This window comes from Homalodisca vitripennis, chromosome 4 (assembly GCF_021130785.1).
Source record: "Homalodisca vitripennis isolate AUS2020 chromosome 4, UT_GWSS_2.1, whole genome shotgun sequence".
Lineage (NCBI taxonomy): Eukaryota > Metazoa > Arthropoda > Insecta > Hemiptera > Cicadellidae > Homalodisca > Homalodisca vitripennis.
The window spans coordinates 38,211,085-38,228,669 of NC_060210.1; the positions used below are offsets into that span (position 1 = coordinate 38,211,085).

Sequence of the window (17,585 nt, forward strand, 5' to 3'; positions counted from 1 at the left end):
ATTGTATTTCATATGTGAAACACCAAAAATGTTTTCTGAAGTGTTTACAGTCAATTCAGTAGGTACTTAATTCCTAGATAATTCCTTAGTAACTCAAAATTTTTAGTACAGTCCAAACGGAAAAAAACTAGATGTTTTTGGGGTATATTACTTACTGCTTACAAAATTGTTGCTTTGGAAAGTACATGTCTTTATTAGCTGTTTATTATGTTTTGTTTCAAACAATGTTTCAAATGTTAGGCGTGTCCTATATATCTTTAATTGCTTTTTGACATACCAAATGCTATAGCAGTTTCTAAAAATGTGGACAGGAAATTAGATTCCCCAAATAAGATTTCTTTTACAAGAAAAATAGATAACTACCAGTTTAAATTAGCCACAAGATTATGCATATTTCAAAACATCAATAAATACATTTAAAACACAGTATTTTAAGGGAAATGGGGTATGATTCGAAATTTATTAGAACATTTAGATTATACAAAAAATGTAAAAATAAAATGAAAAGAAAACTTACATATTTTTTAGTTATATGAGGCATATTAAAAACAGCTTACTGAAGAGTTAAGGGCATATGGAATCACATTTCACACTAGAACAATAATTAGAAGAACATTTTACAGTGAAGAACTCTCAAATTATGTACCTGGAAAAAACCTGCAATGGCCAAAACATCCAGGAGTAAGGAAAAGTCTAAATTTTTGGACATTTGATGATTAGAACAATAACTTGATATTTATTTTCAGGTGACAAGATAAAATCTTGACATGTGAGAGTTATCTCAAGTACATGAGTGGTTTCCAAACTGCGAATTCTTCTTTGTGCATGACAGAGCATATTGTCCTCTAAGAGTAATAATTGAAGAATTTTCAAAGAATTGGTGATAGCCTGGTTTTACCATGGTCAGAGAATAAGCTAAACATAATATACATACAGAATATGTAAGTAATTGTGAAAAAAGTGTACTTAAAGCCAAGGTGACAATAAAGTAAAAGTAAGCTTATTGAATTGTTTTAACTAGGTATTGCAATAAACAAATGAAAAAAAAATTATAGGTCTTTTTCTGAAGATTTAAAATGGAATACAATACTTATTCAGAACCAGAGGAAGTATATCTATATGAAAATAACAAATTTGTCAAATATTTTGTTTATACTAATCTAAAATGCTTAAATCAATTTTTGATCTAATAATTTGTCTTTATCTCTCTCTATGTAGTATAATTATTAATTTGTATTTATCAATTATAAACTATACATCTTAAAGATGTTAATGGCAGTTAAAATTATATCCTAGTAATAAATCATATTCTTAAACCTAGCTATATAAAATTTTTCATAGATACTAATATTCTACATTCTCCTGGGCACACCTTTGAATCTTAGAGACAAATCAGGCATGGCTATGAAAAGAAAAGAACATGCCTGTCACAACATACAGTCCTTAACTTGGAATTTTCCAAAAATGTAACTTATAATTTATTGTTACAGTCATTCTTTAACATTTGTTTTGGCTGTAAAATTTCTGATTGGGTCTTATATCTTTATTTAGCAATAGAGTCACATGTATTGGTGAACAGATATGAGATACAGCATATAATTAAAAATCCTGCTAAATTTACAATTAGGTTAGTAGGAATGGAGTACTTTACAAGTACAGTATAATCTACTCTCACAGATCATTCAAAGAAGTCTTGTAGTGATATTGGAATGAAACTGTGATCATAGATTCAACCAAATTGACTCTTTAGAAATAATAATCCATAAAAGTTAAGTCAATGATTCTAAAAACACTATTGTTTATTAGATTAGCACTTTTGTATTTGATTAGATAGGTTTGACATTCTTTGTGACTGACAGGCACTTTAGTGAACTCAAAAAATGTCTGAAGATCTACTTATAAACTCAATGAAAAAAACTGAGATCAGATGATGTGATCTGTTGTATAACCACTATAATATTATTCAGACAGAAAACTTAAGGTAAGACAATCTGAAAATCATATATATCTCTGTAAAGTACAAAGTCAAATAACATATTTTATGATTGAGTGTACTTTGAACAATAGGTGTTAAAATAGTTTTTGAATAATTTATAGAACTTATTAAATCTTGTATAAATCATTTGCACACTATAGTTAAAAAGTAACACATAGAATAAATTTGTTTTATTTTGCAAAAGAATATTTGACTCTAGTGTGGCTGAATCTTTTACATCCATTTCCACGGTTGAATAAAAACGTTCCTCCAACAAAAAAAAAGAGTTCAAGATTATAAGCAAGTTAATATTAAAGTATAAACTATACAATATACAAATAATAAATAATCAAAAAACGTTACCCTACAAGTAACAGATTCCAATGCAACATTGTAGAAGAAAATATTATAAATGTGAGTGACATAAAGTAGAAAACATAATGGCTATTGCCACAAATTGTGTTTACATTTAGTCGAGCATAACCATGTATAAATAAAAAGTGTTCATACAATTACAAAATATCCTCAGAACAATATTGGAAGAAAATTTACACAAATCTTTTGAAAATCAAAAGATAGTCAATTATTTGCACTAACCAGGTGACACCTGAGCGTAATCACATAATAAATAATAAAGAAAGTCATATAAAGATTAAAAATGGTACATATTCCCAAAAATCTATCTCATATCAGTTAATGGTAATTCTAAGCAATATATGGGTCAACCTCGATTTTTCTCATATTACAATATAATGTTCCAATAGTCAATTAGAAAAGGAAATGACTAGAATTTCTTGCCGGAAAGCAGTTATAGGGAGTAGGCAACCGCCAGACGGTCATATATTGCTTAGAGTTACCTATTAGTGATCAGGGGCACTGACGTGATCTGGGCTTCAAATTTGGAACTACTCGAGTTAATTTTTTTCCTAAAAGAGCAAGCAGCGCGAAGCGCTGCGCAGCGGGCAGGCATCGTGCGTGATCCTTTTTTTTATTAAAAATTTCTGATAAATTGTTATTACATTTTACAATATAATGTAGGTAATGTATGTAAAACAATTTTAAACACATAATTACATGCTGGAAAGCAAAGTAAACCAATATAATCTGCCCAATACAAAATCTCCGTAAAAATGTGGTAAAGGAATCTGTGTCATTCCTTTCGCCTCAATCAGTTCAGTATATACGAAGATCACGCACGATGCTTGCCCGCTGAGCAGCGCTTCGCGCTGCTTGCTCTTTTAGAAAAAAAATAACTCGTGTAGTTCCAAATTTGAAGCCCAGATGACGTCAGTGCCCCTGATCACTAATAGGTTATTCTCGCGGTTGGCTGCTCACTATAACTGCTTTCCAGCAAGAAATTCTAGTCATTTTCTTTTCTAATTGACTATTGGAACATTATATTGTAATATGAGTTGCCTGCTCCCTATAACTGCTTTCCGGCAAGAAATTCTAGTCATTTCCTTTTCTAATTGACTATTGGAACATTATATTGTAATATGAGAAAAATCGAGGTTGACCCATATATTGCTTAGAATTACCCAGTTAATGAGTACTCATGTAATAAATAATCTAAATTTGTCTTCTCAAATTCAAAAAAATCCATACAGACCCAAAAGGAGTAAAAGAACAAAAATTTAGAACAAGTTACTGTAAGGACAGGGAACTATGCATATCCATGTATCAAATAATATGAAAAACAAAGCATAGGGTAGAATAAATAGGATAAAATCTCAAAATTTCCACCTATGAAAAAATTTGTAATCAAGCTGTAATTGGCTATTTTAATAATCTTGTAGGCTGAATAAGTAATTATTTAATTAGCAAAAATTGGTTTTTTGTGAATTATATCTCAGTATGGTCTAAATAAAATAAAAAATATTGGTGAAATTTTAACTATAATTGACATACCCCTAAAAATAGACGTAAGTGCCTAAAAGCTAACTCATCTTCTATGCTTAAAAATGTGTTAAGGAATTATGCTTCAGCTAATCATAGCAAATTCTTGTAGAGCACAAACAGTTTTTCCAGAGAGGCTATATGTTAATTTAAACACATATAGTTATTAACATATTTTGCAACTTTGGAATATTGATTGATCATGTCTAAATTTAGGATAAAAATGATTTGTAATTAAACCAATTTTGTGTGTTTTATATCATTTGCTAATTGTTAATTCAGTTGATCATGGCCTGGGTGCAGATAGGATGCCTACTTCTTGTTATGTTTGGATCCTTCGGTACAGATGGTCTGAGAAGGAAAAGTAAGCTAGGCCTGTTGAGATTTCCTCCTCTATACAGTGATGTTTCAAACCCATCTGATGAGTGGTTTACTCAACTATTGGATCATTTTGATCCCACAAACAACCAAACATGGCAGCAGGTCAGTGTGTACTGCTTATTTATGAAGTATGTAAGGTATATAATATATGTATGTTACTCAATAGTATGTAATCATGACAGATCATAGCAATAATAATATTAATATTATCTGTATTGCTTTATTACAGTAAGGATAGTCTGACTCATCATCACTGACCGAAGTATTGGATACTTACCTCTGAGTTACACATCCAAAATATGGGACATGTTGGTGGACCTATAGTTTTGAATGATAGAAAATTCAAACTTCAAGTCACCATCCATAATCATAATTTCTTGTTGATTCATATATTCTGCAAGATATTTCTGAGACCTAAGTTTTTAAAGATTTCTTTGTTTATGAAAACATTTTGAGCCAATATTTGCATTTTCATGGCCATTGTTCCTATCGTTGTCGTTAACCTTCTCTTGGCAACAGCTGGCAATGATGTCACTAGCAACAGCTGTAATGACATCACTAGCAACAGCTGATAATTACGTCACTAGTCTAAATAAAGAATGCTATAGATATTAATTATGAATATATATATATATATATATATATATATATATATATATATATGTATATATATATATATATATTCATAATTATAATATATATGATATAGGTAAAATGTCATATTCCATAATACTTAAAGCTTCTGTTTCAGTATAAAATAACTGTTATACAGTCCAATCATCATCAGATAATGTTACAGCCACTATTATTCTTTTATATTCTATCATGTTCTACACAGAATCATGGCATTTGTCATGACCTATTTTAAGGTTGTACCTTTCACTGACATGAGGCAGTCTCTGACACTAGTAACCAACTTGGCATTGGGCTTCCAAATGTCTTCCTGTTATCATTTGTATTCTTGTTGGGAGATGGTAAATTTGAACATAAGTAAGCTATGTTGAAGATGGAGCTTGTATTGGCTATTCTTTATTACATTGAGAACACACCAACCAATACTAATAACTTCTTATTTTGTGTGGCCTTTCAGTAGCAAGGTTATCTTCATCAGACATATCACACAAAAAATAAGTGAGCTGAACATAATAATCCTCATTCAGGTTTCAAGGTAGGCAAAGTCCCTCTATGAAGTTGAGACCAGTGGTAAAGAATCTTCTAGAGTTCATATCCATCCATTGAATTGTGAAGTGCTTTAGTGTACTTTCTCTTTTGTATGGTACGTAATAAACAGATACTCTCCAATATTAGGATTTTCTGGAACTATGTAATTTGCCTCTCAACTTACTAAGAATAGGTATAACACCTTAATAACAACTGGGTGTAGTGATAGTTCATACTAGTAATTTCTACAATCTTTAAAGCCTGCTAAGTATAAAACTAGGGACATTGAAAGTTAGAGAGGTAACTAATTTTCAACAAACATTGGCAAAAGAAATCTCAACTTTCCAAAAGTAGCTTTTGCACAAGTCTATTATGTCTACCTCTGAAAGGCTCTGAGCCAAAATCTTTGAGTGCCTGTGTATCACATTCAATGTGTTACATTAGTATAGAAACTATCTAATCCTGCAAAAGAGGTTTGTACTACGATGCTGATGACCAACATAATTTCTTCCAAAAGTCCATTCACCAAGATGATGCAGTGAATGTATTGTCATTTATTCTATATCTGTGTTCTAGAGGTACCAAGTGGAGACAGAATACTTCACAGAAGGAGGGCCAGTGTTTATCATGCTAGGAGGGGAGGGACCAGTGTATAGCTCTGATCTAATAAACAGTAACATGGTCAACTACGCTAAGCAGTATGGTGCACTCATGTTTCAAATAGAGCATCGCTACTATGGGAAGAGTCATCCAACAAGGTAGTACGGTAGAGCAAAAATCACAAACATGGATAACTTAAATTGCTTCAGTTATAAAAGTGACATTTAATTAGACTTTACCTGATCTATATTCACAACTTACTACTTTCACTGCGAGTCAGCTTCTTTATGTTTTATTATATTTAGAATCTGCAAGTGCACTAGTAGGAAACCTAGTGCTTAAAATATTTATTATATAAAAGTGTTTGGATTGAGATACTCATTTCTAAGTGGTATTAATTTTAAGACAAACTTAAGAAACACAGTTTACAAATTTTGTAATTGAATCTTAAAGTTTATAAACATTTTGGAAATTTTATATTGAAAACTCAATTCATTTATATGTTTTGCTGAATAGATTATTATTGATAATAACCAGCAACACTGTAAATATTAGGCATAACTAATTTTATTTAACCTACATACTATAAAACATCCAGTCCAACACTGAACCCAACAATCTGGATGTTGTTCTCACACAGTAAAATGCCTTTTCCAGCTTGGTGGGTAAATCATCATTTGTGCAATGGGAAGGAATTCTGTAGGCTTTATAAAATGCTGTTTTTTTTTCAATCAGTACCTGTGATGTAAACAGTGGGTTTCTCATAATCATACAAGAAACAAGAAATGATATTTTAAAATGTTCTCAGGGATGAGTTTTAGATAAGCACTTCATAATTAAAAATTCTATGTATTTTGTTACTATAGCGTAGCAATCTTATCTAATGTGTTTAATACAGTCACATTGGCTTTCAACGTCCCATAACACACATTGTTTTGAATGAACACTGCTCAGAAACAATTATTTGCTGTTGTAGAAAGTCATCTTTAAATGCATAATTGCATTCCAACAAATACTCACTGTCATATTAGTCTACTCAGGTAGCTAAGGCCATGTTAAGTGAGCTGCTCGAATTGTCTCTGGCCTGTCAAGTAGTGTCCAATTCAACAAACCTATCAAGCATATTTGGATGAAGTCTACTACTTTACTGACTTCTTGCCTTGGTATACACTTTCCAAAACATTGATATGGCTCAGCTAAGGCACTGAAAACACATACATTCCGTCATCTTGTGAGTTAATGTGTGAAGATGTGAATTGCAAGCTGGCATTCTTGTACCCTCATAAGAAAGTTGGACATGATGGAATCCCTATATACGTATTAATTTTCTGCCATTCTATTTTCACCCCAAGAAATATCAACATTGGTAGTGCATAGAACAACTTCAGACATTTTGGAGTAGGGTAAGTATCTAATTCCAACAGGGGTTTTTGAACAATGTTCAAAATGTGTTTAACTGCTATGTAGATACCAGACTGGGATTTTGAAGTATGATCTTAAAACTCTAGGTTTTTGAGGACTTTCAAGTGAATTGTTAGGTTTTAAAGGTATATTTGCACTAACCAGATAGATACAAAATTGGCATTTCCATCTCAATAGCTGTACATTTATCAATTTAAATGATTTTCTCTTTTAATGAATCGTCAAAATGGTTTTTATCATCTTACTAATTTGTAAAGAAGCAAATTTTAGAATCCTTAGATCAAAAGTATTTATTAATGCCCAACGAACAATAATATTAGTGAATATACAAATAATTTTACAGCTCTAAGTGTTATATAAGATAAGATATTATATATTTTACAAAGCACTTTCTAAGATAATTACTGTTCTTAGCAGTATTTCTGAATAAGGTCTTTTCTGAAAAATACCTAAACTTTTCAGGAAAAGGCCTTTATTCTAAATCCAGATCGTAGATCTTTTGTGGCCACAGCTTTTTATCCAACCATTAAAAATCATAAAATTAAGCTTCTTCAAAAAGTAAATGAAAAAACTAACAGTGTTGTATTGATATTTGTGTTCAACAAAGTGATACCACTAGTGGTCAAGTTAACTGAGTGAGTAAGTGGTTGCAGGAGCAACGACATGATCACCACGGCAACTAGCCTTGGCTATCGCAACTACTCTCTTTAGGCAGCAACTTCTTGATTATTGAAATAAAGAATTATTTTTGAGTAGATTTATATATTTATCAGTTTATAGCTAAGTTTAAGTGTAACAACTGTCTCAGAAATTTTACAAAACACCAATTCTAAATCTAGGTGCTAAGGTACCAGAGATAACTACAGTGGACATTCTGATGTTTGCCTCTGAACTCTTTGACAAACTTTTGAAGGATGTGTTATTTCCTGACATCCTAGTCCACTTATATTATACATGTTCATAAATCTACAGGCAAATCTAATGTTCAAAGTTATAGACTAATGTTATCCAATATACTCTATGAAGTATTCAAGATTTTTTATATAGACACTTAAAGTTTGTTTAAGAACTTCTTTGAATGAGTACAGCATATTTATCTTGGTAGAAAAAAAGATTACAAAGCCATCTTACAGCATAAACTAAGAACTTTTACTCTTCAAATTCCAAAACTATGGCATGGAGTTTTCCTTAGTTCGCTAAACTCCTACATCATGGGTCAGTAGAGTAGAATTTGGAGCAGGAATTTCTAGATCCTTTACTCTAGAGTCCTATAGTGATCTCACTTGGGACCATTTTTAATACATGTTTTTACGAACTACTATGTTAGTACATGTTAGTAACAATGTAGAATGCCTTCTATTTGCTTATATTAGATACCAAAGTGTATTCTGTCATTTAAGATAAACAGTACTGTAAATATATTCAACTGTCTCTCTAAAATTGAGCAACAGTATAAGTCTAATTCTATGAAAATGAATGCACAAAAATGTGAAGTTGTTATTTTCTTACCGGGTACATTGTTACCTTACTATACTACATTAAATAATAAAACTCCAAAGATGAAGCTTGCTATCAGGGATATTAAAGAGATATTGTCATCTAATTTTAGTTTTGACTTGTTCATTAACTTTATTTGCAACAAGGCTTCAAAATTACTTGGTTGTATATTTATTCACCACAATCCTTGCTTGCATCTTTGTGTTTGTGTTTGTACCTGTTATTACTTAGATTCATCTCTTGAGTTAGGGAGTGTTGTGTAGAAATACCAAGTTTTCAGTTCCAATGTGGGCTACTTATACTAGAACAAGATATGGATGGTACAAAAATACCTTTATCTATACAGTAAGCGTCATTCACACAACATGAAGAGAATAGGAATAAAAAATTGAACCCTGAGGTACTCCACAAAGAACATGTAACCAATCCGAGTTCATGACATCATCATACAACCTTTATACAGTGCCACCTCACTGACAGGAAGGATTTCAGCCAAATTATCACATGTACTCAGCTTCCAGCGGCTAAACTGGAACAAAATGCTTTATCTTCTTATTATATTCATCTTACTCGACAAATATAAAACTACTTTTATTATAAAATTAACTTTGGTTTCTGTTGTTCTAGTGATGCAAGTACAGAAAATCTGATTTACCTCACCAGTGAACAAGCATTGGCTGACATTGCTTACTTTGTGGAAGGTATGAATGTTCAGTACAACTTGACATCGGACACCAAGTGGATTGTGTTTGGAGGTTCATATGCCGGTAATCTGGCTGCCTGGGTAAGACTGAAGTATCCGCATCTCATACATGGTGCTATGTCTGCTAGTGGGCCTGTTTTGGCTAAAGTCGATTTCTTTGGTAATTTTTACAATATTTATTATTATGTTTATAATTTTATAAAATGTTTAGTGGATAAATTAGAAAATTTCACTAAATTTTTGATAAATTTGAATAGAATTTATTTGTAATTAATTTTTACTACTCAGAATCTTTCAACTTTCCAAGCACTACTACATCAATATTATCCTAAAGCAGTTCTTCATTATAAAAGTAGTAAACTTGCAAATAAATAGTAACTTGGAAATACACATTTATGTCTTGGTGAAGAAACAGGCTTAATCTTATTTTTAAAAACAGGTAAATGCTAATTACTTTCATTAATTAAACTGAAAAGCTGATTGAGATTTATTGATGATGCATTCACTTAAATTATATACTAATCTAAGTAAATGTTGTACCTGATTCAATAAAACTAAATTCTCTAAACTCCCTAAAATGACACTGGAAAGGTGACAAACAAGCTTCTTTTCCCAGATGTATTTACATAAGAGGAGTGGATCAGTTTTATAAATTCAATCCTCTTGGAAAACTTTGGAGAGTATGGAAAGAATATATATATCCATAAGTATAGTTAGATAAAACTTTTTTTCAGAGTACATGGACGTCGTCAGAAACTCCTTAGGAACTTGCGGACAATCCTGTGTTAAAGCTGTTGAAATGGCAAACAGAAGAGTTAACCAACTGCTGAAAAAGAAATCTGGACAGAAAACTATTGAACATTTATTCAAGTTAGTAACTATATCAGAAGTCAGAATCAGAATCAGATATAATAAATATAATAAAAAGTATTTGTTTGTGTGTGTATTGGTTTCACACTCTCAATGCACAGTTGAACAAAATTATATTGATATTATATTTATTCAAATTATAATTTTATACTAAGTTACTTGTTCCTTCAAGATTTCAATTCAGTTTTAATTTACTACATAATTAGCCATTAGAGGCACAAGAAAATATTAGTACTCTAGACTGTCTTGCTTTGTGTAGTAATCATAACCTAAGAGAGATATTTGCTTTAGTGAAAATCAAATATCTTTATGAATAAATAATAATATACTTTTTATTATATACAAATTTCACTGCCTTTGATAAGTGGGTTGAAAATGGAATAGCTTCCAGAGTGTCCTTATTCATACATTGCAGCATACATGAATTCTTCAGTTGTTTTGCTATTTTTTTAGTTTAATAGAGTAAGGTGAGGATTTAGTGTTAAAAGCTCTTGTGCTTTGCCATATACTGTACGGTTGTGAATCAGTGAAATTTGATATTTTAGCAGTGGATCGCTGGTGTTCTTGTTGTGCATCGAGGACTGCATTGAGTGATTTTTGAGTTTCTTGTCTGTTATATAAATCTTGAATGATGAAGATTAGCATTGCTAGCGAACTGCAGCAGGACTTGAAGCAAGTCCCTAGCTGCAATAGAATTGAGTTGTAAATATTGTAGTACTTCTTCCAGGCTGATGGAAAAAGAGGATTTGAAATTTTACAATCAATGCCTAAGACTATGAATAGTTGTTTTTTTTTCAGTCAGTTCTGTGAAGCTTAAGTCAGGATTTCCTTCCATCCAGTTGCCTTTAACTAATACCATATTAAAACTAAAGATAACTTGTTAAATTTGTAGTAATTTTAAATAAGCTTATCAAAGTGTTGACTCAATCATAAGGTAAGGTATTACATAACAATATAGTTTTAAAACATTGTACGTGCCAGTAGTCAGAAGGAATTCTTTCAAGTGTATTAGATTGATAGTTATACAGTAATATGTACTCTAAAAGGCTATCTCCGCAATATATTTTTTAAAATTAAATATATTTTAAACTTATATTTATGTGTACAGATGCATTCGTTGTATCATCCTTTTTAAAGTTCTATCATGCTTTTTCTTCTTCAATGCTAATGGAGAAACTGATAGGATCAAGAAGTTCCTATAACTGGTTAATTATAATTTATTTAAAATATGTATACTATACATGTTACAAAAATATATAAAAATTACCTTATTTTCTTTTTTAGTGTGTTATACAAGTAAAAACTGGTGAAGATGATGTACTTCTCTTACATTAAAGCTAATTCAATCTATAGGTTTTTGTAAACTTGGTGTATAAGCACAGATATTTTCAAAGTACTTGCTACATGTTGTTATTAATTTATATAATTCATTCTTTTCAGGCTGTGTGATCCCATAGACACAACAGACCAGAATGATGTGTGGAACTTGCTGGAATCATTGGCTGATAACTTTGCAGTTATAGTTCAGTACAACAATGAAGGATTGCCTTACAGTATAAATACATTATGTGATATCATGACAAACAAGACCATAGGCAGTCCCCTCATGAGGTAACAACTCTATTGGGAATATGCAAACATAGTTTTAGAGTAATCATAGTTTATAACAGGTTGTTTAGTTTCCACACCAACCTTTTGGGAAATTGAACCAACCTTGAATACTAACATATCCATTAAAATACTGAAATAATTAATGCAAACAGAACTATTAAGGAGCTGTATAAGTGATTGTAAACTAATCACAGTTATCTTATGTGATTAAACATATTCTTACAATAAACGATATTGCCATGTCAAAGTTCAAAAGAAAATTGAAACAATTGTTGTCCAGGTCATTATACATAGTGGAAAAATTCATGGATCATAACATTCTCTAAATAAATAAATTTACAATTTAAGAATAAAATGATACAAATACAAATTTAAACATTTCTTAACTAAAATTATTTGGACATCTCCAAGGTTGTACTTAATTAAATTTATTTTTTAGTATTAAGATATTAGTAAGAAAACACCTCTAAATTTTATATTTTAAAATGTCTCTATTACAAAATCAACATTGGTGGCTCAACTTAATGTTGTTATGTCAATAAAATGATTGTTATTGTTACAACATTCATATATGTATATAAATAACCAATACAATGATAATACAACAAAGTAGAACACACATACACACACACACTATAGCAAGGGAGCTGGTGGCTGAAAATATGAGTCTTTCTCATTTTTTGTGGTAATATAGAATCAAATCTTACCTGTGAATGTTACATTTTTTAAGAGTACTGTTTATCTTGTACTGTACTTTGTATTTATTTTATTCTATTACATACATAGGTTTGTACTGACCCCTTAGAACTAGCAGAATAGTGCTAAAATATAATATTGATGTCCCTTAAAAAACACAATCTAATTAAATATGGCTAACTTGGATTTTTCATTATGCGTTTAAACAATTTTATTATTATGCACAATATGCTCATAACTTCCAAAAACCTTCCCCTGGGATCCGGTGTGCACGAGAAGGATTTTGTCTCTTTTCTGCACTGTCTGAAATTTATAGCTGGTAGTTCCAGCAATGAAATACAGTTACAAAATTTGTTAAGTATAATCCTCCTTTCAAACTGTCATGGATTACCTTAAGGACAGGAGTGTAGTAACTATTTTACTCTATTGAGATTCAGTTCCAGTATCCAGTCTGTATATAGGAAAAGTGCTCTTTTTATGGTCAACACTATCCCATCACTAGATTTTGAAATCCAAGAAGCTCTTCCAATAGCACAATCTTTCCATCATTTACAAATGATTATAATAAATACCAGATTCCTTTTTCCAGTTAAGAGGTCTTTCCTAACAGAAAAGAAGCTGTTCTCTCATTATTTTTTTAATCATCATTGAAATATCTGTGATGTATATATAATGAAAATATTTTTAACAGGTATGCTTTTGTCAATAAGATTTTACTAAATTTGTTTGGAGAAACATGTGTTGACTACAAATACAATAAAATGATTGAACAGTTGAAGGAGACAAATTGGACATCACAAAGTGTTAGCTCTGGAGGTAAGTATTGTGTAATGTATTTCAAACTTAAAATAGAAAGTTACTGTTATTTATCTGTAATGTGTAAACCATTTTAAAATTATAAATTATGAACTTTTAGAGATTATTTACTACCTAAAAAATTGTTGGTTGCAGTAATATTTCTACAAGACCACACCAGTATTACTATTCTAATATTACTACAATACTGCAAATCATGCATAGCATGTTCTGAAAATCAGTAATATTCACAGATTTCAGCGAATACAGTTGGTAATGTTTAAAACTTACTTTTGTGACCCCCAGGCTCTAAGAGTTAGCTCATTTTCCACAAACCATTTTTTTTTCATTTTGCAGATGTGTTCTTATACTCAATACTGAAAATACAATGTAAATTTTATTCCCGACTCTCCCCTCTAGAAGGCTACCACGATCCCCCTATTATAAAATATGTTCAATCTTTACCACATGTGATTCAATGACTAGTTTCTGGAAAATAAAATAAATTGTATCCGTTCAGTTTAATTTAGGGGCTCAGAAAACACTTTCAAGCAATATGACAAAGGGTGTGGGGATTTTGTGTACTAGTTCACAAAAACGAAACTGTACAAGTATGTAAGCAGTCATATAAAACTATAACCCCCTCCAATTATTAAAATTGTCCAATTTAGACAAAATTTTACTAAAATATCTGTTTTAATGTCTACTTTCTACAAAATTCACCAAACTAGCAGATAATGGACTGCTCCAAGACTACATGTTAGAGACAATATACTTTAAATAGCATTAAAGTGAATTTAAAGGCTTTTCCTATGAAAAAATACTGTCATATCATATTTAAAAAGTGATTTTACATGGGAATAGCTAAGAAAACAGATTTTTCTACAAGTACAAATTTCTCCACATATGACAAACCAAGATATTGGGTGACACTCCGACTCTGAGGGTTATCACATTTCCCATGAACCAATTTTTGTTGAAATTTTGCAAGTGTAAATGCAAATTTGTACTATGTCCAGTAGTAAATTTACAACATACATTTTGTCCCATAACTCTCTGGCAGAAGGCCAGGAGAAGTGAACCACCTGTTTCATGTGTATCTTCAGTTCCTCTACTTACACAATAGCCAATAACATGTTTCCAGGTTATATAGATAAAAAATATAAGTAATGATGACTGTTGATACTCTTTTCAGATAGGACTTGGGTTTACCAAACTTGTACAGAATTTGGGTACTATCAAACCTCTGAATCAAAGAAGGAATTTTTCTCTAATGATTTTCCAATACCATTCTTTTTGCAGCAGTGTTCTGAAATCTTTGGAGACAAGTAAGACACCATTATTGTTCTTAAACATTAATGTTACCACTCAATGTTATAAATTATTATCCTCAACAGCAATGATATTTGTTGAATAATACACTGTAAGGCCAATTTTTGTGTTGGTATCATCGTTCAGATACTTGGAGAGCATGTATTTTCTATCTTTAGACGTTGAACAGAATCTGTCTTGATACCACTAAAACTTGCTAAACCAAATGTTATACCAGACACATATGTCTTATGTCTTTCTCTATATTCTCTGCCAAGTATACGTTCCCTTCAAAGTCACAGTTCTACAGAACCATGTCATTCCAGTCATAACTATGAATTCTTACAGAATTATGAATTACTCTTACATACATTTAAAGAATTGTGAATTATGAACTATAGATATGATTAATTAAAAAACCATGAATGAAATTACTTTAGTGTACTTTCTTGAAAAATATTTTGTAGAACCATTAACTTGTATTAGCTACATGCGTTAGCTACGCTCACAGTCTTTCTTCACATTGTTATCATACAAATTAAAGGCTTTAGTTTCATCTTCTTGGTTAAAAATTATGAGTCATACTTTGACTATATAATGCAAAAGTGTAAACAAATCGCTGTAGCATGATGGGCTTTGTAAATCCGTGCTTCAAATTAGTATTATTCGAATATGGGACCTTCTGAAGAAAATTCATAACTGAGAAAGATTAAGTCAGAACTGTATTTAAGTAAATAATGTTATTATTTACATTCTTTCTAATTTTTCCCCCATAAATTAATTTTAGTAGCAATTTACACCCTTGTTTTACTACAGATTTACAGACAAGGAAATTTATGATGGTGCCTATCGTACAAATGCCATATATGGAGGCTTGGATCTACAAGCCACCAAAGTAGTCTATGTCCATGGTACAATCGACCCTTGGCATGCACTTGGGATAACTTCCACTGCGGTCTCTGGCGCAACTGCTATCCTTATCAATGGTATGATGTGCTATCTGAAGATCAAGTGCAACAATTACGTATTATTTCATTACTCATTTTTAAAAGACAACAAAAATTATTAACAGTAATGGTGTAAAAAAGTTAATCAATTTTAATGTTTCGACCCAAAATTAATGACAAGACTCAGCTGAATTCGTGGTCATCTTAAATTTAATCTTATAAGAACAATACTGAACATCCAATACTTATTAGCTTTTATTATTACTTATGAAATATGGTAGGTGACTCTACAAATCTACAGGCTATTTTAGTTTAGTTTCTACTGTAAAGGGTTTACTTATTTAAACAATAAATTTAAACAAGTTTGATTTTTTGAATAACCAACAACTGAATAGGGATTATGTGAGTATAACTAAATATTTAAAATGAGATGTGCCCCATAACTCTTTGACAAAAATTAAGACTGTAAATGATTTTGAAATCTAGCCTTGTTCTTGTTGGACTAAATTCAAGATGGCCACCAGTAAAACAGCATCCTTCTACTTAACTACCAAATTATGTTAAATACCTTTTTCCATGATAGAACAACTTTGATCTATTAGTACATTGAGGAAAATGTTAATTTAAAATTGTTTAAAAGATCCCAATGTGTAGAAGAATGTGGACTTTTGAGAATGATTGGCTTGCTTCATTTGAAAACACGATTATCATAAGGTCCTCTTCCACATATAAACTAGCAAATTTTCCATTCATGAAAGTGAAAATGTTTGAAATTAAATATGACTATAGTCATTGATTAGACATAATACATGAGTAAATATAAATAATAAATTGTTAATAAAGTTTATGATTTGTCGGTTCCAGGCACTGCTCACTGCGCAAACATGAATCCTCCTTTGCCTACAGACCCACCTGCTCTCAAAGCTGCACGGAAAAAAGTTGGGAAACTCATTGGTCATTGGCTTCATGAAAGCTAATTTGAAAATGTTACAGTATTGTAGGGTTTTATCTTAATGAATGTGTATATATATCTTCTTTTTAAGGTTAAGTAATTATTATACATGTTTATTGTTTAAAATAGGAAAACTCTGAAATAAATAACCCAATTTTAAAAGAATAAAGTTATTTTAACACAATGTTTAATTTAATTTACTTTTATTCTTATACAAATTTAAATATTATAGATTATGATAAGTAGATAAATATGGAATTATTTATCTTGTGCTTGCCACATTAGAAATTTTATGAATGTGAATACATTCAGCTTGGATTAGGATCCTGAATACTACTACGAAATATGTTATATATTAGAATAGTAGACTACTGTAACCTTATAAGAAGTTACCAGAGTCAAACAACAACATGTTACATCTACCTTGTTGGTGGCAGGCATTAATCTAAGAAGGAAGAGTGGTTGCAAACTTTGCAGATTTTTATTGATTCAGAGACACAACAAATAAGTTTATATTTATTAATTTATTAATTAATTGTTTGGATTTAATTTGGTTCCTCATCCAAAAGCAACATTTGGAAAGAAGAAAGTATATTAAATTGCAGATTCTTTATTTAAATGAGAATGTTCTGACTGATTTTCAAAATTAAGATTGGAACAAATTTCAATAATATTAAAAGGTCTAAATTTTGGATTTATTTTTTAAAATTGATTTGGTTCTAAAAATTCTCATTCAGATTCTAAATTCAAAATGGCTGAAAATAAATT

At 30.7% G+C, this 17,585-nt stretch overlaps 1 protein-coding gene across 2 annotated transcripts; it reads left to right on the forward strand.

Annotated features, from left to right (window-relative positions):
• Positions 1 to 799: 799 nt before the first annotated feature.
• On the forward strand, positions 800 to 17,001 carry LOC124359171 (putative serine protease K12H4.7). Of its 2 annotated transcripts, none has more exons than XM_046811688.1 (10): positions 800 to 941; positions 4,154 to 4,354; positions 5,990 to 6,171; positions 9,560 to 9,795; positions 10,370 to 10,505; positions 11,946 to 12,116; positions 13,504 to 13,628; positions 14,803 to 14,935; positions 15,735 to 15,904; positions 16,730 to 17,001. In XM_046811688.1, exons 2-10 carry the CDS (start codon positions 4,160 to 4,162, stop codon positions 16,840 to 16,842), a joined length of 1,461 nt encoding a protein of 486 aa, XP_046667644.1. In that variant the 5' UTR covers positions 800 to 941; positions 4,154 to 4,159; the 3' UTR covers positions 16,843 to 17,001. The 2 variants fall into 2 exon arrangements, with proteins under 2 accessions (XP_046667644.1, XP_046667642.1); XM_046811686.1 differs by lacking the exon at positions 800 to 941 and adding an exon at positions 1,834 to 1,981.
• The last annotated feature ends 584 nt before the right edge of the window (positions 17,002 to 17,585 follow it).

Bases quoted from the DNA above. Each gene is read 5' to 3' on its own strand.
- LOC124359171 (XM_046811688.1), top strand. From the start codon at position 4,160: ATGGCCTGGGTGCAGATAGGATGCCTACTTCTTGTTATGTTTGGATCC. The intron at 13,629-14,802 runs GTAAGTATTGTG...TACTCTTTTCAG, and splicing joins ACAAAGTGTTAGCTCTGGAG to ATAGGACTTGGGTTTACCAA. The intron at 15,905-16,729 runs GTATGATGTGCT...TGTCGGTTCCAG, and splicing joins AACTGCTATCCTTATCAATG to GCACTGCTCACTGCGCAAAC.